The sequence below is a fragment of the Canis lupus genome, chromosome 23 (assembly GCF_048164855.1).
Source record: "Canis lupus baileyi chromosome 23, mCanLup2.hap1, whole genome shotgun sequence".
Taxonomy (NCBI): domain Eukaryota; kingdom Metazoa; phylum Chordata; class Mammalia; order Carnivora; family Canidae; genus Canis; species Canis lupus.
Genome location: NC_132860.1, coordinates 28,028,680 through 28,052,990, shown reverse-complemented (window position 1 = coordinate 28,052,990; position 24,311 = coordinate 28,028,680). Strand labels below are relative to the sequence as shown.

The 24,311-nt window shown below is 52.2% G+C and overlaps 1 protein-coding gene across 5 annotated transcripts in view; it reads left to right on the top strand.

Annotated features, from left to right (window-relative positions):
* CHRDL2 (chordin like 2) overlaps positions 1-21,012 on the top strand; it is a 32,621-nt gene extending 11,609 nt beyond the window's left edge. The window contains exons 2-12 of one of the 5 annotated variants that reach the window (XM_072794621.1): positions 404-516; positions 4,192-4,285; positions 6,221-6,363; positions 8,989-9,082; positions 10,061-10,116; positions 11,976-12,144; positions 13,020-13,214; positions 15,653-15,826; positions 16,626-16,680; positions 20,033-20,125; positions 20,851-21,012. In XM_072794621.1, the coding sequence (XP_072650722.1) occupies positions 404-516; positions 4,192-4,285; positions 6,221-6,363; positions 8,989-9,082; positions 10,061-10,116; positions 11,976-12,144; positions 13,020-13,214; positions 15,653-15,826; positions 16,626-16,680; positions 20,033-20,123 (1,184 nt within the window). In that variant the 3' untranslated portion in view covers positions 20,124-20,125; positions 20,851-21,012. The remainder of the gene's footprint in view (positions 1-403; positions 517-4,191; positions 4,286-6,220; positions 6,364-8,988; positions 9,083-10,060; positions 10,117-11,975; positions 12,145-13,019; positions 13,215-15,652; positions 15,827-16,625; positions 16,681-20,032; positions 20,126-20,850) is intronic. The other 4 variants (XM_072794623.1, XM_072794620.1, XM_072794622.1 and 1 more) reach the window with 4 other exon arrangements.
* The last annotated feature ends 3,299 nt before the right edge of the window (positions 21,013-24,311 follow it).

Here is a 24,311-nt window from a genome sequence, read left to right as displayed (position 1 = left end):
CAGGAGACTCGGACTATCATCCCTGCTTGGTGACTGACTTCCTATGTGACCATAAAGGTGTAATTTATCCTCTCGGGGCCTCGGATCATCCATCTAATAACAGTTATACCACAATTTAAATCTGTAAGCACTTTGTTTGATCTTCCTAACTGCCCTATGAGAGAAGGGCTAAGGTTCAGAAAGAGGCAGTGACATGCCCATAGTCACTCAGCAAGAGTGTGGTCAGGCTGACAAGCTCAGATATTCTGGGCGTCTCACTGGGAGAGCACACCTGGGAGGTTCTCTTTCGCCTGTCTGGTCCAGCCAGGTGACATCCTACCTAGAGCCAGAGAGAAGGAGGGATGAAGCAGGGTCTTTGGGCTGGAGCCTCCTGGGACTGACAAAGCACTGGTTGGTTTGCCAGGTCCAGACCTGTTCTGCTTCTTCCACGGGAAGAGATATGCCCCCGGTGAGAGCTGGCACCCCTACTTGGAGCCACAAGGCCTGATGTATTGCCTGCGCTGTACTTGCTCTGAAGTAAGTTCCTCTGGCCACTTGGCCACCTGGGAGAGGTATGTCTGGGAGACCACAGAGGGGTCACCCCAGAGGGAGGGTGGGGCCGTGGCACTTCAGCAGCAAGCACTCAATACGTGGGAGCTACTGTGCACCTCCCAGAGATAAGTCACATCGAGACTGGGCTGGGGACCTGGGCCATCTGTCTTTCAGCCAGCCTTCCTTCCACCTCTGCTGCTGCCAGCCATGCCTGTGTCCCAGGACAAGAGCCTCTCTGTCCTGACCTCCCACTCCTTCCTTTCCTTGTGCCGTTTCCTCCAGCCACTTCTCTTGCCGTCCTGCCTTAGGATATGTTCTTCCAAGGCCACTGGCTCAAATATCAATTCTTCAAGGAAGGCTTCACCCACCCAAATGCCACCCTCACCATTAGCCTTATTTGATGCCTCACCTGCAAGGGTGTCTTCTTCTGGGGTGCTACATAAGTTTCTCTGTCCTTCCCTCCTGATCCCTGTTGGCCAAGTGTAACAGCTACCTGTGTCTGTCAGGTACAGCCCCTCCTAGATCTGTCAGTCACAGCCCTTTGAGAGCAGGTCTGACTGGGCACTCACTGAGGCTGGATTCGGAGTCCCGTGGGAGGCTGAACAGACTGGCGCAGAGACCAGATCTTCTTGTTCACCTCTGTCTCCCCCTTCAACTCCACCCCGGCAACCTCCACAGAGCCTTGTACTGTCAACTAGGTGGAATAAATAAGACCCCCAGGTCTAGAGTTCTCTGGCCAGGGATGAGGATGGAGGCGGAGTGATTTGGGAGGCTTAAAACACCCTCAGCTCTGGTTCAGCTGCCTGGGGCCCAGTCTGGTTGGTGTAATATCCTCAGCTCTCTCTGGGTGCTGGTGGTTGGGGGGACAGGGTACCTGGCTCCTACCTGGAACCAGCCTCTTGGTGCCTGTCTTTCCCTGCACAAAGCCAAGAGAGGAATGCAGGAGGCCTGTAAAAGTCTCCCTTGTTAAGACAACCGTCAGAGTGGGAGCAGAGAAGAGCTTCTGAGAAGACACTGGGAGGTGAAGGGGAGTGGACCAGCCCCTCTCCTGATCTGATCACTGGAGTTTCATTCCTCCTAGGATCTTTCCCTCTGATCTACTGCTTCTACCATGTTGGCCCCAGGCAGAACGCTGGTGCCAGTGGCGACATAGCCACTCACAACTGCTTCTCCTTGGTTCTCCTTAGCACATCTGAGGCCAATCAGTCTTTACAAAAAGAACTTTATGAAATAGAGCCAGAGAACAGGAAGAAAACCAACAGAAAATTCCAGACGTATTGTGCGGTCCAGTTGACAAAGTCCAAGTTTTGTGATCCACTGGAGTCAATTCATTTCTCCCCGGCTTCCCAGAGTTCCCACATACACAGTTTCCCCAACCCAAGAGACTATGGTGGTATCTCCAAAATATACCCCGAATCCCTCCACTTCTCTCCACCATCACCACTCCTCTAATAAAAGCCACCTTCATCTCTCCCTGGGCTGCTGTATCAGCCTCCCAATGGGTCTCCCTGTTTCCTAAGTCCTTCCTCCACATGGCAGCTAGGATGATCGTCTCTGAACATAAAATTGATCGTGTTATATTCTACTCTTAAAGCCTAGTAGCTTCTCATTGCACCTAAAGTAAAATTCAAATTTCCTGCTTTGGGGGCTGCATGAACTGACTTCTGCCTTTTTCTCAGACCTCCTATCTGGTTGTTCCTCCACCTGGATGCTTCCCCCACAAGACCTCCTCTGGAAAGGTCCCTTCCCTCTCGAAGTTCATCCCATACATGAGGGTTTCTGTGACAGCTCTTTCTAAAATAGTCTACTCTCGTTAACTCAATCACATCCCCTGTTTTATTTGTATCATAAATTTAACATCTGAAATGATCGTGTTCCTACTTGTTTAGTTTTTATAGTCTGTGTCCTGCTCCTAGGATGCAAGTTGTTTGAGAGCAAAAACCGTGTTGGTTTCACTGCTGTGTCCCTAGAGCTTAGAAGAGGGCCTGGCACCCGGTCGGTAGTCATGCAGTAAATACTGAGTGAATGGATGAGTCCCCTCAGTCACCAGAGGTGGCCCAGCATCATGGAAAGTACATGGACCCTGAAGACAGTGCTCATCTGTTGTGTGCTCTTAGGCAACTTAACCTCTCGGACAGAAGCTCTTATCTCCTTGCAAAAGTTTGGATAGCAGTACCTACCCCGAGGACTGCAGAGAAGATGAAGAGAGATAATATATTTATGTATAATATACAGCCCCTACCTAGTTGCTACCCAGTAAATGGTAGTTCTGACTTTCCTGAGAGGTGATCTGGCTGCCAGGCCTCCTGCCCAGTCACCTGCCCATTCAACCCCTCACCTGTCCCCACCTTACTCCCGGTTGCATGTTGCTGATCGTCTCTATAACTAGGCACCTCCAAGCTGGAATCAAGAGAGAAATTCTAACTCTTCAGGTCACATAGTTCCTTGAACTCCTAGTTACTCTTTTGAGGGGCTCAGTTCACCCTCTAGACATTAAGTATCATGTGTGCAGGCCTCTAGAAGGCCCCTTTTGGAACTCAGACCAATTCTATGGACTTTGGGATGCCCCTTGGTGCTGATTAGTCCCTGTGATCTGGCCATCTTGGGAAGTAGTGATCCAGAGGGCCTGTAGGCTGGTCTAGGGTTTTCTGTGGGGCAAGAGGTGCTGTGGGAAACTCGGTAGGCAGGAGGCTGGAAGCAAACCTGCCAACTTCACAGTTGAAAAAAGCTGGCTCCATTCATCTAACCAAGAGGCCCTTTCTCACTTCTCTTCTGGCTCTCAGTTAGTCACTCCTTCATTCAGACCGGCATGGGCACTAGCTCGGAGCAAGGCCCTGAGCTGACAATTCAGAGAGGAACAGATGAGGCATGGCCCTTGTTCTTGGGAATTGGTGGTTGAATAGACGAGACCAAGGTAAATGTTTCATTACAACATAGTGCAATGGCCCTTATAGCAGAGAGGAGAATAAGGTGTGGGACGCCCAGGTTGGGCTGACAGATCCTGTCTGGAAAGCTAGGACCATCTCCAGAAGGAGCAGTGGCCTCTCTCCCTTCAGTTCTTCTGTTTCTGCTCATCTCTCTCTTTCTTAGTTTCTCTGTATCATTCTCCCCCATTTGCTGTACTTGAAAAAGCATAAGAACTCTGGGGCCCTGCTACTCTGGTGCCAGCTCCAAAGCGTCGTGTAAGTTTTCCCAAACCTCTCAGAGATTCAGGGAGTGGATCACAAAGCCCTGAGTCATCGCCACATCAAGCATCTCATCATGTCCCCATCCCTGTCTCCGGCCCTCGTGTGTCACATTTCCCTCTTAGCCATGAAGCTCAGGCCCAGAGGTAAAAGAATGAAGTCCTAGAGTTAAAATAACAACAGTCAAGATCAACATCAAAGTAACTCCAGCCTTTTACTCTTATTTCTCAAACATCAGGAAATGGACATGGGTCTGTGCAAATCCATGTACCCTACCCCTTCCTCCATGGTGGGGCATGTGAGCTGGGGAAGGGGAGAGACCTGACAAATTGAGTTTATTGTTTTTATCCTGTCCTGTCACAGGCTTAAAATGAGTGTAGTGCCCCACAGCGGGGATGGGGTTTTGGGAGAGGTCGGGTTTGGGTGGGAGGCAGTGGCTCTTAGAATCAGGACCACTCCCCTGTGTCCCCTTCAGAGTGCCCATGTGAGTTGTTACCGCCTCCACTGCCCGCCTGTCCACTGCCCGCAACCTGTGACTGAGCCACAGCAGTGCTGTCCGCGGTGTGTGGGTGAGTAGCCTCCTTCCTCCCCCTTGCCCACTGATCCTTACTCCCATCCCAATTAGGGCTTCTGGCTGAGGGAGGCCCCTGGAATGAGAGAGGGCAGTCTCTAGCCATCAGAGGTATCGAGGAGGCAAAGGTACTCAGAGGAAGAAACATCCTGGATCCCCAAGGAAAGCTGGGGTAGCCGCAGTCTTCTCATTCTTAGGTAGCTGGGCTTGGCAGGAAGAGGGAGAAAATGTGGGAAGTGGCTAAAGGAAACAGGGGTGTGCTTGGCCTGTGGATGGCACATGTGAACTCCAAGCTCTCTCTGGCTGGTCGGAGCTAGAGGGAGTGGACATGCCCCATGTCAGTGGGATGAGCGAGCAGGAGCTGGGAGGAGCTGTAGGGGATGCCAGGATTACGGCCCTGAGGCTGGGAATGACCAAAGGAGTTGGAGTACGCGTTCTCCAAGATTCCTCCCAGTGCTGAAGTTCAGGCACTCTGTGTGTCTTAATGCTGAATGCCTATGGTTCTATGATTTTAAGGTTCTAAGAGATTCTGAGACTGGGATTCTAGGAAGCAAAGGTAAAAGAGAGGAGAGGAGAAATGGTCAGAGAAGGAATTAGCATAACCAAGTATATATGCAACCAAATGGCCAATGAGGGGCAGCTAGTGGGAGACCAGCTTAGAAGCGGGGAGATGCTGAGAGGAGAATCAATGCTTAGAAGCATCAAGAAGGTGATATAATGGGGCTCCAGGCTCTGGAGCCAGGGGTCTTCTGGTGAGCTGGGGACCTGTGGGGAATATGTGTGTCAAGTACGTTTGTTTTCCATGTGGGACCCCAGAAAGGATCTCCCCATGGCTCTGACTTGGGTCATAGGTATTCATGGCTCTGGGTTCCCTTGGGGAGCAGGGGCTTTGAGCTTCACCCTGCCTGGCGAGGGGAGCATTATGCCTTCTCCTTGGAGAGGCTCACTCCAGGAGTCCTTGCTTACCTCTCCTTGCTGACTTTGTGCCTAGGCCCCTTCCCCAGTACATGCTCCTCTCTGCCTCTCTATTTCCACATCCTGCCCCTTTGCCTGCCCAGCTCTATGGCTCTACATGTTCTTCATGACTCAGCTCAGCTATCAGCTCCTTCAGGAAGCCTTCCCACCAGCTTCCCTCCCCACTTCTCTGTGGTGCCACAACTGTGCTTCCATTGCTCAAGCCCTTACTACAGTGTCACTGCTTGTAGAATGTCTCTCTACCCACTTAGATTGTGAGTTTCCTGGTGGGAGGGGCTGGGTCTTACTCGGCACTCCATTCCCAATGCTTAGCCTGATGCCTGGTATAGACAAGGTGCTTAGTGAAGGTGTCTTGAGAGAATGAGTAGGTTCTCTCAAAACTGGAGACTTACCCCACTGCCTGGCAGGGTGAGGACTAGCTGATTGGCAGGTGCTGAGGAATGGGGCTGTGGTGGCCAGTGAATGATGGAGCTTACACCAAGCACAGGACAGTCTAGATCATTCCAGCTGACTCCCCTAGGATATAGCTCTGTGTGAGACTTTGTTTTGTTTCCTGCTGTATCCCTACCACCAAGAACAGTACCTGGCACTAAAGGGGATTCATAGATATGCTCATTGAATGTTGAACGAACAGGTCCCCACCACATGGGGCTCAGTGGGGCTGAGGCTTCTGGCCTTGCCTTCTTGTTCTTGTCAGGGCCAGCTAAGACACTGAGGGGCTGAAAGGCCATGGTGGGGACCCAAGAGAGGGACTGACATGATCAGATGCAGGTATCAGCGAGATCTCTCAATTAGCTAATATGAAGACTGGCTGGGAAGGCTGAGGCTGGAGTCTGGTTTAAATCCCAAGATAGGATTAGATGCAGAATCTTCAGTAAAGTGGCCCAGTTAATTTTAACAAACCTTTTGGAGTGATGTGAAACTTCATTATCTCTTCCCCTTGCCCCCTCATCTGCAGAACCTCACACCCCCTCTGGGCTCCGGGCCCCCCCAAAGTACTGCCAGCACAATGGGACCATGTACCAACACGGAGAGATCTTCAGTGCCCATGAGCTGCTCCCTTCCCGCCTGCCCAACCAGTGTGTCCTCTGCAGCTGTACTGTAAGAACTTTCATCTTCTCTTTTGCACAGGCCAGCACAGACAGGCCTGCAAAGCACAGTGGGGTGGTATGAGAGGGGGTGGGGGGGATTGTTCCTCCCTGTTAAAGCAAAGTGAGAGTGAATGGACTCCGGGGGAAGGGAGCATCTGGGGTCTGGAACGTCCTGCCCTTCTCTGGGCTTCCTCGTGCTCCTGAGCTGCCTGTTATAGCACCGTTACCTCATACTCACATTTGCCCATTTCTGTTCTCCCCAGTAGACTCTGCACTCCTTGAATGGAGGGAACATAACCAATTCACTTTTGTATCCTCTGCTACCAGCCAGCTCCCAGGGCCCGGCACACAGATGTCTATAATGATTTTTGAATGAATACATGAATGAGTGAATGATCAGTCCTGGGGTACAGAGACAGGGTCAGACTGCTTGTTGCAAATTGATTTAATCTGAAGTTGCTTAAACTCCCCCTGCTGTGATCAGAGTTGAGCCTAGGAACAGGCAGCAGTGTCCCCCTCAGGGGACAGAGACTGAAGCCAAGCAGGGGCTGATCTGGAAAGTCTTTAGCCTCCTCCTTGGTGGGCTCAAGTGTGGCTCTGCTATAGGTTTACAGATGGCTTTCAGCATGTCTTTCTTACCCTTGGGTTCAGCTCATCTGTGCATTGGCAGGAGAACTCCTGCTTTCCTGATTTCTGCTTCACCTGCTCATCAAACTTCTCTGGGCCTCAGTTCCTCTGAGTGTGGAAGGGAGTCTGACCAGGTGATCTCCAATGTCCTGTTTAAAATAATTCTCTGATTTAGCAGTGACACAAGGGTAAGAGGCATAGATTTGATGTCAGAAACCCATGTATGAGTTCCAGCTCTGCCATGGTTCCCTGTGTGACCTTGACTGAGTTACTTCTCTGGGGCCTGCGTCCCCATCTTTTCAGTGAGAGGATCCTCTGAGTCTGAGATTCTGAATCTTAAAAGTATCTGTGCTGCAGAGCAAACAACTTACAAATAATAAAGAGTGACCACTTATGAATCAACCTAGAGAGCAATTGTTTTTGCAGGACTTGAGCCTCTTCCAGTGGTCTAATACCTGCTAGTGCATGTAGATGTCTTGTGTTTATAGACAGCCCCCCAAAGACCCCAGGAGCAGAAAAGCACTGTTCTTATTTTTCAGATGAGGAAACTGAGGCTCAAATCAGTTAAGCAACTTGCCTAAGGTCACACAGGTAATTAAGTGGCAGAGCCAGAATTCAGATGCGGGGCCACATGACTCCAAAATTCACGTCCCCTCCCCCTGAATTGTGCTGCTTCCTGTAAAGAGACAAGGGGCTGGGTGAGGAGGAGCTGTGGGAAGAGACAGAAGTGATGGCATGTCAGGAGGGTGGTGAGAGCATTCTTGTGATTCCTGTCCCTTCTCGGATACTTGGGTCTCCCTTTCTTTCTTCTCCTCCTTGTTTATTAAATGGGACTGGCTTGACTACTGAGACTCTCTGAAAAGGAATAGGGAAGGGACTCAAGGTAATTATCACTTCCTGCCAGGAATATCGTGCCTTCCAGTTTATTTAATTAATTAATTTATTTATTTTAGGGACACCTGGGTGGCTCAGCGGGTGAGTGCCTGCCTTTGGCCCCGGGCGTGATTCTGGAGTCCCGGATCGAGTCCCACATCAGGCTCCCTGCGCGGAGCCTGCTTCTCTCTCTGCCTGTGTCACTGCCTCTCTCTCTCTCTGTGTCTCTCATGAATGAATAAATAAATAAAATCTTTTTTAAAAATTTATTTTAAATGTTTTATTTATTTATTCATGAGAGACACAAAGAGGCAGAGACATGGGCATAGAGAGAAGCAGGCTCCCCACTGGGAGCCCGATGTGGGACTCGATCCCAGGACCCCGGGATCATGACCTGAGCTGAAGGCAGACACTCAACCACTGAGCCACCCAGGGGTCCATGTTTGTGCCTTCCTATTTAAAAAGGGTTTTCACAACCACCCCCTCACTTGCTTTTCACAACCCAGATGGGAGCACCCCCATTTCATGGAAGAGGAAAGTGAGGCCCAGAGAAGAGAAGTGACTCACCGAAGGTCATCTGGCTTCCCCTTCCCTCTGCAGTGCTGCCTCTCCAGGCTGGCCCCTGAAGATGGGGACCTGGGGTTTTCAGTAAAAGAAAGATGAGCCCAACATGATGAGCCCACTGATCCCTCTCCTCTCTCTGGTCCACCTGTTTCAGGTCAGAGGAGGAGGATATGGATTTCAGTAGGAAAAGCCTGCAGGCTGGGCTCTAGTCCCCTCTGCTGGGCTGCATCTCTGATTCCAGGCAGTTCAGACCCCTCTTTGGACCCTCCTCATCTGTAGGATGGAGGACTCTCACCTCACCAGGCTGATGAGAGAGCCTAGGGAGAGACAGGGTCTGAGAATGCTTTAGAAGCTAAAGGATGAATGTTAGGGCCTCAGGGCCTGGGGAGGGAGTGGGGAGGGCACAGGGGATCCCTCCTCTGAGCTGACTGGGCATTCCCCAGGATGCTCTGCTGCTCTCTCCTTCTCCCACCTCAAGGGACACCTCAAGGTCATTTGCCCCCAGAGCAAGGGGCTCTCCCCACCCCAAGGCTGCTCCTCATCAGAGCTCATCTCCTGTTTGCTCTGTCAGGAGGGCCAGATCTACTGCGGTCTCATGACCTGCCCAGAACCAGGCTGCCCCGCACCTCTCCCGCTGCCTGCATCCTGCTGCCAGACCTGCAAAGGTGAGTCTGTGCCTAAATCCGGGCAGTGCTCACCCACTCCACCCCAGGGATCTAGCCACAGACTGTTAGAGGTAGGGGACCTTCCACTAATGAAGGGCAAATGGCTCAAGCAGAATCAAGTACACAGATGGTCAGATGGGACCCTGTGGGTCAGGGTAGTTTAGGAAAGCCTCCTGGAAGGACTGGGGGAAGGGAGTGCTTCATAGTAGAATGCTTCTCCAGAAGCACTGGCGTTGTGGAAGGACACTGGACCAGGGACCAGGTGGCTCCGGTTTCATGTTGGTTCTTCCAGCTAATTCCTTCAGATTCTTTCCCCTCTTTGGGCCTCAGCTGTGTCGTGTGTGCACTGAGAGGTTGGCCTCGGTGATTTCTAATAGACTGTCTAATTCTAGTGTTCTTGGTCTTTGCACCAGGAATGTGTGGAGGGAGCCAGATTGCATGTGAGGCAGGGGCTGAAGAGAGAGACTCCCACTCAGGGCCTTGCGTGCTGGCCCCCCAGGGGGTGGAAGATAGAGTCCTAGGGTGTTCCAGCGGGAAGAACAGAGGGGCTGGAGATGGTGCCTGCGAATGTACAGTATAGATGAAGGCCTGGTGACTTCAAGTGTGGCTGGACAGGGTGGCTCCCCAAGGGACTGCAACTAAGCAGGCTTCAGGGATGGGATTCTGGCCTCCTGAGCCATCCATGATGGGCATTGAACAACATGCTCTGGCCTAGCCAAGAAGTTCAGTCCTCATGGTGACCAGGAGGTCAGTGTGGGGAAACTGAGGCAGAAACCCAGTTGTAGGGAATTTGTGAACCCAAGGGTGAGAAGAGGTGGTAATGAGAAGTAGGAGTAATTCCCCATCAGGGCAAAGGGACCTGCTGGTGCTCTGGGACTGCAGAAATGGCACCAGGCCTGGGAGGCTGAAGGCCGGCAGGCCTCCAGTCAGCAAGGCTGAGGAAGTGGAGGCTGACCCAGTTTCCCGTTGGGTTTCCAGATGGGTCAAGTGAGAAGTCAGCAGAAGAGGACACCACACAGTCACACCGTGGGGTGGTGAGTACACAGCTTCACTGACAGGGTGGGGAGAGGTGGTGAGGGGAGCTGGTATCCAGGGCCTAAATCCCATGACTCCAGAACAGGCAGTACCAGATATTGTCCTCATTTCTCATTTGTCGCCTAGGTCAGCAACATGAGCTTTGCCATGTTCCAGCCCCTCTCCCTAGCCTCTGTCATGGCTGGTGGGGCAGCAGGGGCCTGGGAAAAAGCGGCATGCAGTATGAGAGCAGGCCCCAAACTTTCCAATTTTTTTAAAGATTTTATTTATTCATTCATGAGAGAGGCAGAGACACAGGCAGAGGGAGAAACAGGCTCCCTGTGGGGAGCCCAGTGTGGAACTTGATCCCAGGACCCTGGGATCACACCTGAGCCGACGGCAGACACTCAACCACTGAGCCACCCAGGTGCCCTCAAACTTGCCAATTTCCCTCCTGAGAAACATGTTGACACTGCTCTGTCCCAAACCTGTGTCTGTCCTTAGTTCAGGCTGCCTCTGTGCAGCACGCTCCCCCAAGGGAACGGTGTTTGTCTTGGCCCAGCCTTCCCCACTCAGCCCCTGAGGTGCTGGTTCTTTGTTTGGGGGCCACCTCTCTGTCCTCCCCTCTGCCTTGGCCCCTGTCGATCTTAGTCTAGAGTTAAAATTAGCTAAACTGCCCAGCTTTCTCTGGTCAGAGAGGCAAGAGGCAGGAGGATGGGCTTACACCCCGACTCAGGTCTCCATCCACCCTCGGTGATATATCTGCAATGGGAACATCTCCACCTACTCTGTTAGCCTGGGTCACCTGGACCCTGGGAGGCTGGAGGCTGGCCTCCCATGCTCAGGGACTCCCCAGGGGTCTGAACTAGTGAGCTCTCCCTTTTCCTCTGCCATCCCATCCTCTCCCTAGGAGGCAGTGTGTGAAGCAAAGCCCACCCAGGCTTAGCTGCAGGCCCCAAACAGCTACTTACTGGATGACGTGAGGAAGTCCCATTAGAACGTTGGCTCCTCAATTCTTTCTTGCTACTATTCCACTTGATAAGCATTTCCTGGGAGCTTCCTATGTACCTGGGCCTGTTCTAGGGCCTGAGACAGTTTCCTGGGAGCTCTTCTGGGCTTAGTCTGGCCAGTCTCTGACTCAGAGACTCTATGGGCAGGAAAGGGCTGTAGAAGAAGGAATATGAGTGACTTGGTATCAGCGAAGAGGGTAACAAGCCCACTTGCTCCTCTGCCATGGCCTGGGGCTACCTAGTCCTCTAACTGAGCTAAGATGCTCCTACACCACCACCCTCACCACAGAACCTTTGCTATCACTGCCAGTCTGCCTTTTACCTGGTCTGAAGGGGCAGGGTCTTACTTGAGTTCCAGGGGCTCAAGAAAGGGGGCTCTGGAGATCCATGGTCTCCAAGTGGGGTCTGCTCAGTCTTCTGCCCTGTGGGACTCTGGGGCCTGGTGAGAACTTCAGAGGCCCATCCCCTTCTCCCATGATCTAAATCTTCTTAAAGAATTCCCTGACTCTCATCCTCACTACACCCTCACCTTCGATTTCTTACATATGAAGTTGCCCAGGACCCTGATCACTATTTCTCCCAGATCAAGACCTCATTACCCTCTTTGTTCACTCCAGCCCCAAGGCCTTGGCTCTGACAGGCCTGAGAAGGGCTTGGATTTCCAAAGCACCGTCCTCTGAGAGTTTGCAGAGATCCATTGTCTGAGAATGTCTTAGGCCCCATCCAGATCCTTCTATCCCTAGTGTGTGGCTCTCTTTACTGGGAAGTCATGGGGGTGTCTACTTACAGGCCTCACTGTAGCCTCTGTCTTGCTGCTCCTCTGCTGGCACTGGCCCATCAGTGATCCTCATCCTTCCTGCCATTTGCAGAGACACTCCCAGGATCCGTGCTCAGGGGACAGTGGGAGAAAGAGAGGCCTGGGCACCCCAGCCCCCACTGGCCTCAGCTCTCCTCTGGGCTTCATCCCTCGCCACTTCCGACCACAGGGGGCAGGCAGCACGACAGTCAAGATTGTCCTGAAGGAGAAACATAAGAAAGGTGGGGATGGGAACCTCCTCTGATCCCTGAGGCGGGGGTGAAAAGGGGACCCTGACTGCTCCCGTCTCCCATCCCTGCACCCCCCACTCAGTGGTTCCCTAATCTTAGCTTGGCCATGAGTTTGTGGATTCAGAAAGCATCAAAACTGAAGGTGTCCTTAAAGGGTACTGAGGTTGAGAGTACAGGGTGAGAGACAGAACCAGGCCTAGAACCGAGACCAGGGGGGCGGCACAACAGTATTTTTTGAGCTTCTGCTGTATTCTTGCTGGGGATCAAGGGGCACAGAACAGAGGTGAAAAATGGTCTCTGTCCTCAAGGGGCTAGACATGTAAATAAATACTGTCATAGAAGGAAGTGGTGAGAGATAGTTTGGGACAAAGGAAGGAGGGAGTGGAGCGAGGCTGTGGGCAGATGATCAGGATGCAGTGGAGAAGGGTGACCAGGTGGGTGGCCGTGACCATAGCAGGGAGGAAAGGGGGCTCCTGCGGGGCTTCTGATTGGGGGTGGGGCAGGCACAGCTGCCAAGGGATGTGTCTTGGCCACTTCGGGACAGATGGGACAGTGAGAGCTCACACGGCCAGGCAGTGACAGAACTTGATCTCAGGCCTCCTCCTGCCAGGAGAGCCCGTGAAGGGCAGGAGGAGGCCTTTCCATCTCCAGCAAGAATTTCCTGGCCATGAGTCAGCTCTGAATGCCGAAACAGGGGTGAAGTCAGGGACGGGGACCAGTTTTATCCCTGGCCCCCACTTTGCAGGTGGTTGGCTGGGCCAGACTGGTGGAGCAGGGGCTCCCCGAATTCCCGGCCCACCTATTCCTGGACTCTGGCCCAGGTCTGCGCCACTGACCCTCCTCCCTTCCCGCCCTCCTTGGCCCAGCCTGCGTGCACAGTGGGAAGACATACTCCCATGGGGAGGTGTGGCACCCAGCTTTCCGCTCCTTTGGACCCCTGCCTTGCATCTTGTGCACCTGCCAGGACGGCCGCCAGGATTGCCAGCGGGTGACCTGCCCCACTGAGTATCCCTGCCATCACCCTGAGAAAGTAGCCGGGAAATGCTGCAAGATTTGCCCAGGTACAAAGAGATGCTGGAGGCAGGGAGGGCACTGCCCAGAATGGGCTCTGGGTCCCTCTCCCCAGGGCACAGATACTTGGAACATCTCCCACATGGATGGGGCATGGACTCAGAGCCACAGGACGCAGGGTTTTTAGATGCACTGGAGTGGAAGAGGCCAGACTCACAAAATATTAGACGCATGGAACATCGAGTATTATAGTGACAGATTCAGAGATTCTCACACATAGACACAGAAATAATGTTCTGGATTCTGAGAAATCATAAAATCATAGGATATGAGGATTTTTAGGGGAAAGAGCCCATATTTACTGAGCACTTGCCATGTGCCAAGGAGGTATTTCGCATACATGAATCCACGTACTCCTTCCCACAAATGGATAGGGCAGGAATCTTTTTCTCCATTTCGCAGACCAAGAGAAGACCTTGAGCTGTGTGACCTCGTCCAAGGTGTGGGCCTTGGACACCTTGGACGAGGTCACACAGCTCAAGTGACAGCTGGAATCCGAACCCAGGTCTGTCTTACTCCACAGACAGTGCTCTTGACCACTGTTGTCTTCCTTCAACGCTCATCTATGTATGAGGAAAACTGAGAGCCAGAGATCCTAAATCACATAGCAAAGTAGTCGTAGAAGCTGGAATTAGAACTCAGGCTTCCCGACTTGCCAGCTGAGTTCTTCTAACACTGTCACGTGACCTGAGGATTAATGAGGGTGCAGAAGAAAACATCTGAGTATCTCCTGGGAAGAACAGCCTATGGCTGTCAGCAGCGCTGTTGTGAGGAGCAGGCCCATTCCCTGAAGCCTGGAAGGAGAGCAAGACGGGCTGAAGTTGTGGGCTGCGATTGTGCTTCACCACATCTGGTTAGAAGGCTGGGTTGGCAAAACTAAAAGGAGAGGAATAGGGAAGAAAAAAGGGGAAGGAAACATGCATCGAGAACCTACTAGTGCCAGGTATTGTACTGTGATTTCACAGAGTCCATGTACTCCTCATCTCTCAGATAGTTTACAAATGAGATAACAGAGTGGCTGCAATTATCCTAAGTCTCCACCTCCCCCGGGGCTTTGATGTCAGGAAGCGTGTGCTTCTATATTAGCTGCTTACTGGCTGACAAGTTATTGTCCTTTCTGAGCCTCAGACAGAGGAAAACATTGAGGAAAAATGTTTTATAAATTGTAAATAAGAATCCAAATGTAAGCGATAGTATCTGAGAAATATGCTACTGGGACAGGGCTAGAGAGGGAGCATGACAAGGTGTTACCTGGACACATGAGTGGTGGGGATTCAACTTGAATTCTCCAGGAGACTGGCAGTAGCTCACTGTTAGGCTCCTTCACAAACACACCTGGTCTTAGGCCCTGCCACCAGACCCCAATCCATTTCCCCTTAAAAATATTGAGACTATAGCTTTACAACCCTTAGCAGGACATCTCAAAGGGCTTCATAACTAGTAAGAGTTTATTTTTTTATTTTTATTTTTTAAAGATTTTATTTATTTATTCATGAGAGACACACACAGAGAGAGACATAGGCAGAGGGAGAAGCAGGCTCCCTGTGGGGGACCTGATATGGGTCCGATCCCAGGACCCCAGGACCATGCCCTGAGCCAAAGGCAAACATTCAACCACTGAGCCACCCAGGTGTCCCCTAGTAAGAGTTTAGAAGGAAGTATGTATGTGTAGGGACTTAGTCCTTTAGTCCCTGAAAAATAGGGAATGTTGGTACGTGGAAAATTCTGGGGAATGTCCTTGGAATTCCAGCATGTTGAGGCTTTAGGATTGGATCCAATTTGGGACCAAAACCCATTACCACTATTATCATCATCCCCCCTGCACACACTCCTGCGGCCCCCTTCACCATTTCAGTCAGATCATCGCCCCCTCTACCCCCTCTCCCACCATCACAACCATAATCATCACTGTGGCCATGATTACCGCACCCCTCCCAAACCTTCCATTCTGTGTATGTTCATAAGAGCCTTGCTTGCTGGTGTGGGTGACTCAAAAGACTTAAAGGATATAGTTCCTCCTTCACCCCATAGGTCTCTTTAAGAGAAAAACATACCCAAGGGAGGCAATTACAAGACAGTGCAAGGCAGTGCAAGGCAGACTAAGGACATGAGTGGGATGCATAAGCAAGAAGGGTTTTAAAAGCTGTGAGTGGGAAGAAGCAGGGTAAGCTAAGCCATTCCAAGTGGGCTGCCTGGAGGAGGTGGAGGATGAGCTGGGCCCAAAAAGATGACAAGTTTTCTGATATGCTAATCAATGGGAGGCAAATGGGAGAGGTGGCCCCTTTCTCTTTCCCAGGGGCACCAGAACTTTCCCAAGGATTTTAAAGACCTGAGGGAGATGTCAGACCAGTGGCCTGGCTTCCTGGGCCTACCAGGCAGGGGTGGGGGGTGGGGGTCAGCGTGTTCACAGGTCCTTTGTCTTCCCCAGAGGACAAGGCAGATCCTGGTCACAGTGAGATCAGTGCCACCAGGTGTCCGAAGGTGCCAGGCCGGGTCCTCGTCCACACATCAGTAGCTCCAAGCCCAGACAACCTACATCGCTTTGCCCTCGAGCATGAGGCCTCTGAGCAGGTGGAGATCTACCTCTGGAAACTGATAAAAGGTGAGCATTGGCCCACTCCCAGCCGGGCTGACCTCTGGCCCATGCCCCCCTACCAGGGGCATTTGGTTGATCAAGTGCCTCTAGCCCAGGAAGACCAGCCTCTGGCTACCCTTCTAGATTTGTCTCCAATTTCAAGATAGAGGGAGACAGAGATTCTGTGATTCTCTGACAGTTCTGATAAGCTCATCTACTCTGAGACACCAGGGCCTCCAAGTGCTCCCTCTCCTGGGAGGAAGGGGTTGTTGCACTTGCAAAGTGCCAGGACGTGGTAAAGCCTATGTGGTTGAAGCAAAGGCATGTCTACTGGTAGAGCTTCAGCACTGTGAGGGGAGAGCTTTTCAGGCAGAAGCGCCTTCACGGCATCCTCAAAGCAGGAGGGCCTCGAGGCTAGAATCATTCAACCTCTTCTATGTTGTGGATTCCATCCCTCCAAAAAGTTGACATCAGAATATATTTCTCACTCACCCGATGCAACGGGGACGCTCATATCACCAGCTGAAGGTCAAGAGGAATTGCCATTGAGTTGGGCTTTTTGGCTCTTCCTGCCAAACACAGATCCCCTGGGTAGAGTAAAAGAAACTAAACCCTTTAAGTGTGAATCAGCTATAAGATCACTTTTCTCTACTGATGGGTCTGGCTGGAGTGGGCGGGGGTGGAAGAGGGGATGCTGATAATGATGGTAATGATAATGATAACCAATGCGTGGAGCACTTTAGAGTTTACAAAGTGCTTCACATTCGTTATCTCATTTGATCCTCAACGATCCTGAGAGTTAGGTATTATTATCCCCATTTTACAGATGAGGAAACTGAGGCTCAGAGAGGTGAAGTACCTGGCCCAAGGCCACACAGCCAGTAAGTGGAGGACGGGAGCTAGAGCCTATGTCTTGTGACGTCAGATGCGGCTCTTTCCCTGGTCTACTCTGCCTCCTGTCCTAGGAGGAATGGACGAAGAAAGCGGAGCCGTTCAGCCTGGAGAAGAGAAGACTCAGGGGGACAGGACCATTGGCTTCCTGGCTCTGAAGGACTGCCCCACACAGGGGAGCCATTGTGTTCTGAGTGACTACAAGGGTCAGAACAACAAGCGGGGGCTTTAAGAATCAGACAGACCTGAGTTTGAATCCTGGCTCTGCTATTTCTTAGCTGTGTGGTCTCGGGCAATCAATTGACCTCTCTGGGCCTCAACTGTTTTCTTCTGTTAACTGGGGAGGAGGGTTTTTAGAGGATTAAATGAAATAACTTGGGTACAGCCTTTCCTATAATAGGGAGTAACAACATTTGTATCTTCGTTCTACCTCCTTAGAATTATGGTGAAGCACGTTTCCATCAGAGAGGAAGCACTTTCTCATACCTAGACCCTTTCTGTAAAAGAAGGGAGGGAGCAAGCTCAGTTCACAGGAGTGTACAAGCGGCGGCTGGGTGAGGGTTCTGCCGCAGTTGAGGAGTTGGAGTCAGCAACCCTTATACTTGTTTTGCGCCTCGAGATTCCATCACTCCCTGGACAGGTGCTGGTTTACTCCAGACCTTCCCCCCAAGCCCACCAGGTACTGAGACCACAGGGAATAATAGGTCCCAGCCTTTGTCCTCAGGAGTCCAAGACCTAGTGACTCGGATGCAGTAGGAGCTCCTCGGGAGCTGAGCGGAGTCAGGCTGAAAGGCTTCATGGAGGAGAGGCCAGTGGCTGGAACAGGAGTTAGGAAGGCAAGAGGGGCACAGGCAGGTGAGGGGGGCAGCGACAGCTTCAGACTGACCCTGGAGCCTATGCTTACCTGCCCCGTGCCCTGTGATTCATGGGCAGTAGGCCCTGTGCTAGTCTGTTCCATTTCAGCCACGTGAGAAACCTGAGGGATATGCATTCATGCACCTGAAGATAAAACTGAGTCTGGGAGGTAAAATGACATGCTCAAAGTTACACAGTTCGAGCAGGAAAGCAAAGATTCAAACCCAGGTCTGACTGTCCTCAGATCCACCTCCACGGAGGTGACCTAATGCCTTCAGAGAGGTGCCTGAGGAAGGCCATGGGGTGCAGGACGGCATAGACCGGGGAGCTGTAGCTCGAGGCCCGTCTCATTACCGCCAGGTCCAGCAATAAAAGGAGCAGGTGGTGGGGGTTCTTCAACTTCTCAGTGCCAGCTGTACCATTGCATCACTGGCAAACACCCCTCCCCATCTCCTGACCCCCTGGGCGGCCTAATTGCCTCTTCAGGCTCTCTGTTACCTCCTGTCCCAGACTGCAGGCATCAAAGCAAATACTCAAGGTCTGATTCTCAGTGGGAAACCTTGTTTCTTCACCCAGAGGAGTGGTATCAGCAAGCCTTGGGGGTGGTGCAGGGAGAATAAGGGCAGAATTGGCCTGGAGACACGGACACCTGGGCTGAGGCCACACCACTGTGGGACCAGTGTCAGGCCCCAAAAGCTGAGCAGAGGGCTGATTGTTAAAAGCCTTGTAGATTCTGGAGTTTCAGACTAGAAGGGACCTCAGGGATCCTGATTCCAACCCCCATCTAGGAAGGAAGCCCCCTACAGCCTCCCTCATGGTCTCTAGCCCCTGACTGCATATGCCCCCTCCCCACCTCCACTGTGGACAGCTCCATCCAGAAACGGTTTGTGTCCACATTGAGCTGAGCATGTCCTATCTCCTGGGACTCACCTGCCAGTGCCTTCTCTGCCCTGGGGGTCCACAGAGCCCTGCTGCCCTCAGAGGGGGCACAACCTGAGAAGGCATGGCCGTGCTCCTCAGGCTAGCTCTTGATTCCAAGTCTAAGAGCTCTGTCCCTACAATCATGCTTTAGCTAGAGTGTGAGGACCCTCCCTCACCCCGTCATTTCCTCTCTAATTTGTATTCTGGGGTGTGTGCAGTGGCGGGCCTGAGCAGAAGGACCTATCCCCATGTCGGGCTTGTAATGTAGCCTGGGCCTTTGGAGCGAGTGTCTCCCAGACCCTGGTCCTTGGCATCTGGACTGGGGGTCCTGAGAACAATGCTGGACATTCCCAGCCTCCTGGACCTGAGTGCTGACGGTTCTCCTCAGTGGGATCCTACTCAGATTTCCATAAGCAAGGCCAATTCTTAGTTTTCTTTCTTAGCAGAGGCCTCACTGTCACACCTGTTCTTTCTGGCCACAGACCCTGGCGGTCACAGCTGGACAGCCCATGTGCTCAGGGCCTCTGTGCCGTGCATGGTGCCCATGGCCAGCTCCCCAAGGGACACAAACATCAGAAGATCTAGCTAATACCTCGTTGCCTTCAGGGCCCAGGCTAGATTGGGTACACGTATGTTTCCTTACCCATCCATTCATCAAGGGATCATTCACTCGTTTGTTAATTCATTCATTTATCCTACATGATTCACGAGTGCCAGGCTCAGGGGAGCCAGAGAGGAAAGCCCTCCAGGAGTAACCAGGGGAGGCAAGAAGAGACATAATGATAGCACATTAGAAATAGGTACAATGACCAACAGAAGCTAAGAGCTGTGGGTGCCCCCAAGGAGAGGAGATAAAGGAAGACTACTTCCCAGCTAAAGCTTAGAGGATGAGTAGGAGTTCATCCGATGGCAGCAGGAGAATCGGAAGTCAATAGGGGAAGGAGTTGCAGCAGAGGGGGCGGCCTAGGTAAAGGCTTGGGCCCCTTGGGGGACTTTAAGCAGTTGGCGAGGGTTAGAGCACAGGAAGGCCGCTCAGGGGTGAACAGAGCCTCGTGCTGTAAGGAGGCCTACCACTCTGACATTTGATGTTCTTTGGAGTCTAATAAGCACCCCTATTGATTTTTATCACACATTCTATGGGCAGGCCATATAGGCCTCCCCCTCCCTCCACCCCACATTGTGGACTGGTGAACAGTGTGAGAGCAGGATGCTGAGGGTGACAGGTGGTGGAGGGTGAGCAGAGAGGCGACAAGAAGTCAGGGAAAGGGAATGACAAGGTGATGTATAGTTTTGAATGCCTGCATTTAGAATCACAGATTGAAGGGAGAGGAAAGAGGTCGGAAGTCTAGTGTAGTGCCCAGGCAGGATGTGATGGGGCCTGAATAGGGAGGCTGGCAGTGGAGGTGGGGGGATAGGTCCAAAATTCTTGGGAAATTTAGTCTGCAGGATTTGGGGTCTGGTCGGGAAAGGGGAGGAGAGGGGTGGTAAGATCCAGTCTGTGTCTAAGTTACCCTGTTCCATTGACTACCTCACCTTTCCTGCTCATGCCCTTGCCTCTGCCTTCAGGAATCTTCCACTTGATTCAGATCAAGAAAGTCAGGAAGCAAGACTTCCAGAAAGAGGCACAGAACTTCCGGCTACTCACCAGCACCCATGAAGGTGGGACGTTAGGCTAAGGACTGGGGCCTGGGAAAAGAGCTGAGCCAGAGGCTGGGGCCTCTTGGGGAGTTCCAGGCTGCTGGTTCTGGGAGGGGGGCAGGGTGCTTGTCAGCCACAGACGTCAGTTCCCGGCACAGGAATCCAGTGGGCGTCTGGGCCAGAGATTTCTCAACTCAGGGCGCTTGGGAGCGGGAAGGTGAAGCAGAACCATCTGGATTTGGTCCTGGGAGTGAGGGAGACAGGGCTGTGAGGGAGGGAGGCCTGAGCCCCCAAACCCTGATGCTGCCTACCCCCTCTCTATTGGAACATTTCCTATCGAAACCCTCCTAACCACTTTCCTCCCAATGCCTTTCATTTGCCCTACACTATACTGAGGAAGATGGACTCAGGTGGGGCTTCCGGTGGGGGAGAGGAAGTCATAGATGGGAGTGTCCCCAACGGGTGTTAGGAAGCCAGCCCAGCTCCAGATGCCAGTTGGCTGAAGGTGGGGTCGTGTGCCAAAACTGATCACAATACGGGGTTAAGATGGAAATACCCATCCTCTTCTTCCTAGGGACTCCAAACCCAGGGCCTCACCATCCTTCTTGTCCTCAGTTTTCCCCATCCCAGTCACCCTGCCTCTGCTGTGCACAGTACATGCACACGCACACACCCCTGCACACACATGCACACATCCCACCCCTGACCCCCACCCCTACACGCCTCTTCTGCTTTCCTCGATGCAGGTTACTGGAATGTTTTCCTAGCCCAGACCCCGGAGCTGAAGGTCACAGCCAGTCCAGACAAAGCAACCAAGACCTTGTAATGAAGACCTAAGCAGTTGCAGATACGAGCTTTACCATTTTTGTTGTTATATATTAATAAATGATAAGTTGCATTACTCCTCAGCCCTGCCTGCTGAGTTCATGTCCGGCTACTGTGTGTCCCCACAGGGACTAACTGCAAGGTAGGCCTGGTTATGCCCATATTATTATAGGGCTGGAGCCTGAGATGCAGTAGGGACAGAGACTAGCCCCTGTCCTTGCTTGTCACCAGAGCCAGGGCCAGTTGCCCCAGCCTCCCTGACCAGGCCCCTGTCTGGCTCCGCAGCCTCTCCCCGGCTCCATACTGCTTCTGTCCCTGGGCCCCCAGCTATGGCTCCTCCCGCTTTTATGGGTGCCCCCCTCCTGGGGCCCACAGGCACTGAGCCTAGGAAGCAGACTGACTCTAGTTAGCCAGCGGAGAGGGAAAGGGAGCCTCCAGGCACTTTCCCCAGCAAATCTTTCAGGGATCGCGATTGTCAGCCACGCTCTACAAGGAGGAAACTGAATTTAGGGAGAAGAAGTCATGTGCCTGAAGCAGGCAGTAGCAGAGGTAGAATCAGTGCCAGGTCCCTTGCTCCAGGCTAGCACTCCTCCCCCCGTCTGTTGTGACCGATGTCATAAACCCAAATAGTCTCACCTCTAAGGATTTCCAAGCCTTGGCAGTCACATTGCTAACCCTGGCACCACAATCTGGGAAGAAAGCCTAACAGTTACAATTAAAGACAACATTAATAATTTATCCTGCCTACATGTACAATTACTTGCAGTTTCAAAGATGTTCTAACACTCATGATTCCACTTAAGATGAACAGTGTAGGAATTACCCCGACGTTAAGAAGAGGAAACAGAGGACCAGGATGGGGCCAATGTCTTCCCCAAAGCCTCGCAGTAACAGCTAAGTGAGCTCAGGACTAGCCCTCAGGCCTGCGTCTCCCAGACCTGTGGTTTCCCTCCAGCATAGCACTGCCCTCCCCCCCAGGCATGATGGGAAGGGCTGGAGTCCTGCCACCTGCTGCCACTTAGAGGGCTCTGACCATTGTCCCCTGAGCCTTGGTCTCTGTACCTGGATGTCTGAGGTCTGGGAAGTCTGCTAAGCTGCCTACCAATCCCACTTTCCCCAAACTCCCTCCGCCAGGTCCCAGGGGTCTGGTTTGAGAGGCTGGGGTTTGAGGAAATGGCTGGACTCTCCTCCTCTCCCCCTAAGTCAGAAGACATTAGCTCTTCCCAGCTTCTACCTGTCACTCTGAGAGAAGACACCAAATTCTTGCCTTGTTTGCCCACCACCTAGGGCTAACTTGGAACTCGGGGATGAGTTCTGAGCATCTCACATTTGAAGTGCAGGAATCAGAACACGCAGCCACTTACATGGTGAACTCTGGTCATCCTTCAACTTAGCTCAGATGTCCTGTCTCAGTAAAGCTTTCCTGGAGGCCCCCTACCCTGCCTCTGCACGATGGCCCCTCCCCTCTGCTGGAGAATGGGGTTGGAGGCAGGACTCTGTAATCAGAAGTGCCTCTGAGGCCTCAGGACAGGAATGGACTGTATACTTTTCCTGATGCTGCAGACCAACCACCTTCTTGGTTTCTTTGATGGGCTTATCTGAAGCCTGTGATGTTCACCCCAAACCTTTTCCACCGTGGGAGGCACATTCAGCATATCAGTACCTCCTCCTTTTGATCCAGATGTTTCTGAGTATGCACATGTAAGGTTTGCCTTGGGAACCTCTCGGCAGCTTTCCCACGAGTTTATGCCTTTCTGACTTATATTCCCCTTTCATGTATTCATTCATAAAACACTTTCTCAGCTGCTCGGGGATAGGCCTTATGCTACATGACCCACACAGAGTAAGGAACTAAAGTCTTGAGGAGGAGATGGGGTGTCACAATACCAGGAGTGCTAAGGGCTCTGACAGCAGGGCCCTGGGGAGCACAGGCCTGCCCAGACCGAGGACACTTCAGCAGGCTCTGAAGGATGAAGAGGATTAGAAGAAAAGATGGAGGGATGGAGGGAGTAGGGAAGGAAATGACACAGGAAGACATGGTACATGGGAGATGAAAGAGAGCATGTTATAGGGGGAATCACAAACAGCTCACTGTTCCTGGACAGTATAATTTGACGCAAAGAGCTAAGGGAGGTGAGGGTGAACACCCAGCTGGGGAGCTCTGGCTTCATCCTGAGGGGAGCTGGGAGCCCTAGAAGGGTTTTAGTGCTTTGGTCAGATCTGTGGGTTAGCAAGCTGGGAGGTAGGAACAGGTTTTGGGGAGCTGAGGTGGTGTCAGGGAGGTGAGGAAACAGACAAGTGTTTGAAGACTTTGGTGGTAAAGGAGAGGGGAGGGGCCGGGCAGTGGCTGGCAGTGGACATGGATCAAAGAAGAAGAGGGTTTTTCTGATGGGAGAGATGTAAGCAAGTCTTGGTGATGAGGAGACCTCACAGGACACGGAAAAGTAGAAGAAACAGGAGTGAGGATGGAAGAGGGGAGGTTTAAGGACAAGTTAAAATCCATTCTTCCTCAGCCACTAACTCACTGTGTAACCCTGCAGGTCTCCCCATGAGTGTGATGAGGGGAGAAGGAAGGGGTGGTTTCCCAGGGCTGCCCAGCTTTTCCACTCATAGGGCTCCCTGAGACTCCAGCAGGGAGTCCTAGTTGGTGACGAGGCTGGGCTCTGATTGAAATAGTGGCATCCTGGGAATCCCGGGTGGCTCAGCAGTTTAGAGTCACCTTCAGCCCAGGGTGTGATCCTGGAGACCTGGGATCGAGTCCCATGTCAGGCTCCCTGCATGGAGCCTGCTTCTCCCTTGGCCTGTGTCTGTGCCTCTTGCTCTCTGTGTCTCTCATGAATAAATAAATAAAATATTGAGAAAAAAAAATAGTGGCATCCCCTCCCATAGGCTGGCCATTGTTAACAATGTACGTTCAAGTCTGTTGTCTCATCCAATCTCTAGGACAGCCCTGTGAGGTGGGGACTGTTGACCATATTAAGAAATGAGGAAATTGAGGCACAGGGAGAGGAAGTGACCTATTCAAGATCATATACTGGTAAATGGAGGGGTTGGATTCCAGCCAAGGTCTGTGATTCTGTACCCTGATGGGTCCTAGAACACCGAATAGGCCAGGTCCTGGGCTGGGGCAGGTGCAACGAACCTGGTAGCCTCCTGGTCCCCAATCCTGATCTTCATATTCTGATGCCAAGTCTGCCCTCTGGGTTTCCTGGGGAGGCTTCTTCCTCCTCCTCCAGCAGCTATGAAGCCACCTCCCCCTGTCCCTCCACGAACCCTGGGCTCTGGGAAATGTCAGTATTTCTGAGAAACAGGACGTGGCCTGTGGTTTAGGGCTGGCCTGGGGGTAAGGGAAGGCCTGGGGCCCCACCAGGCACAATGGTGT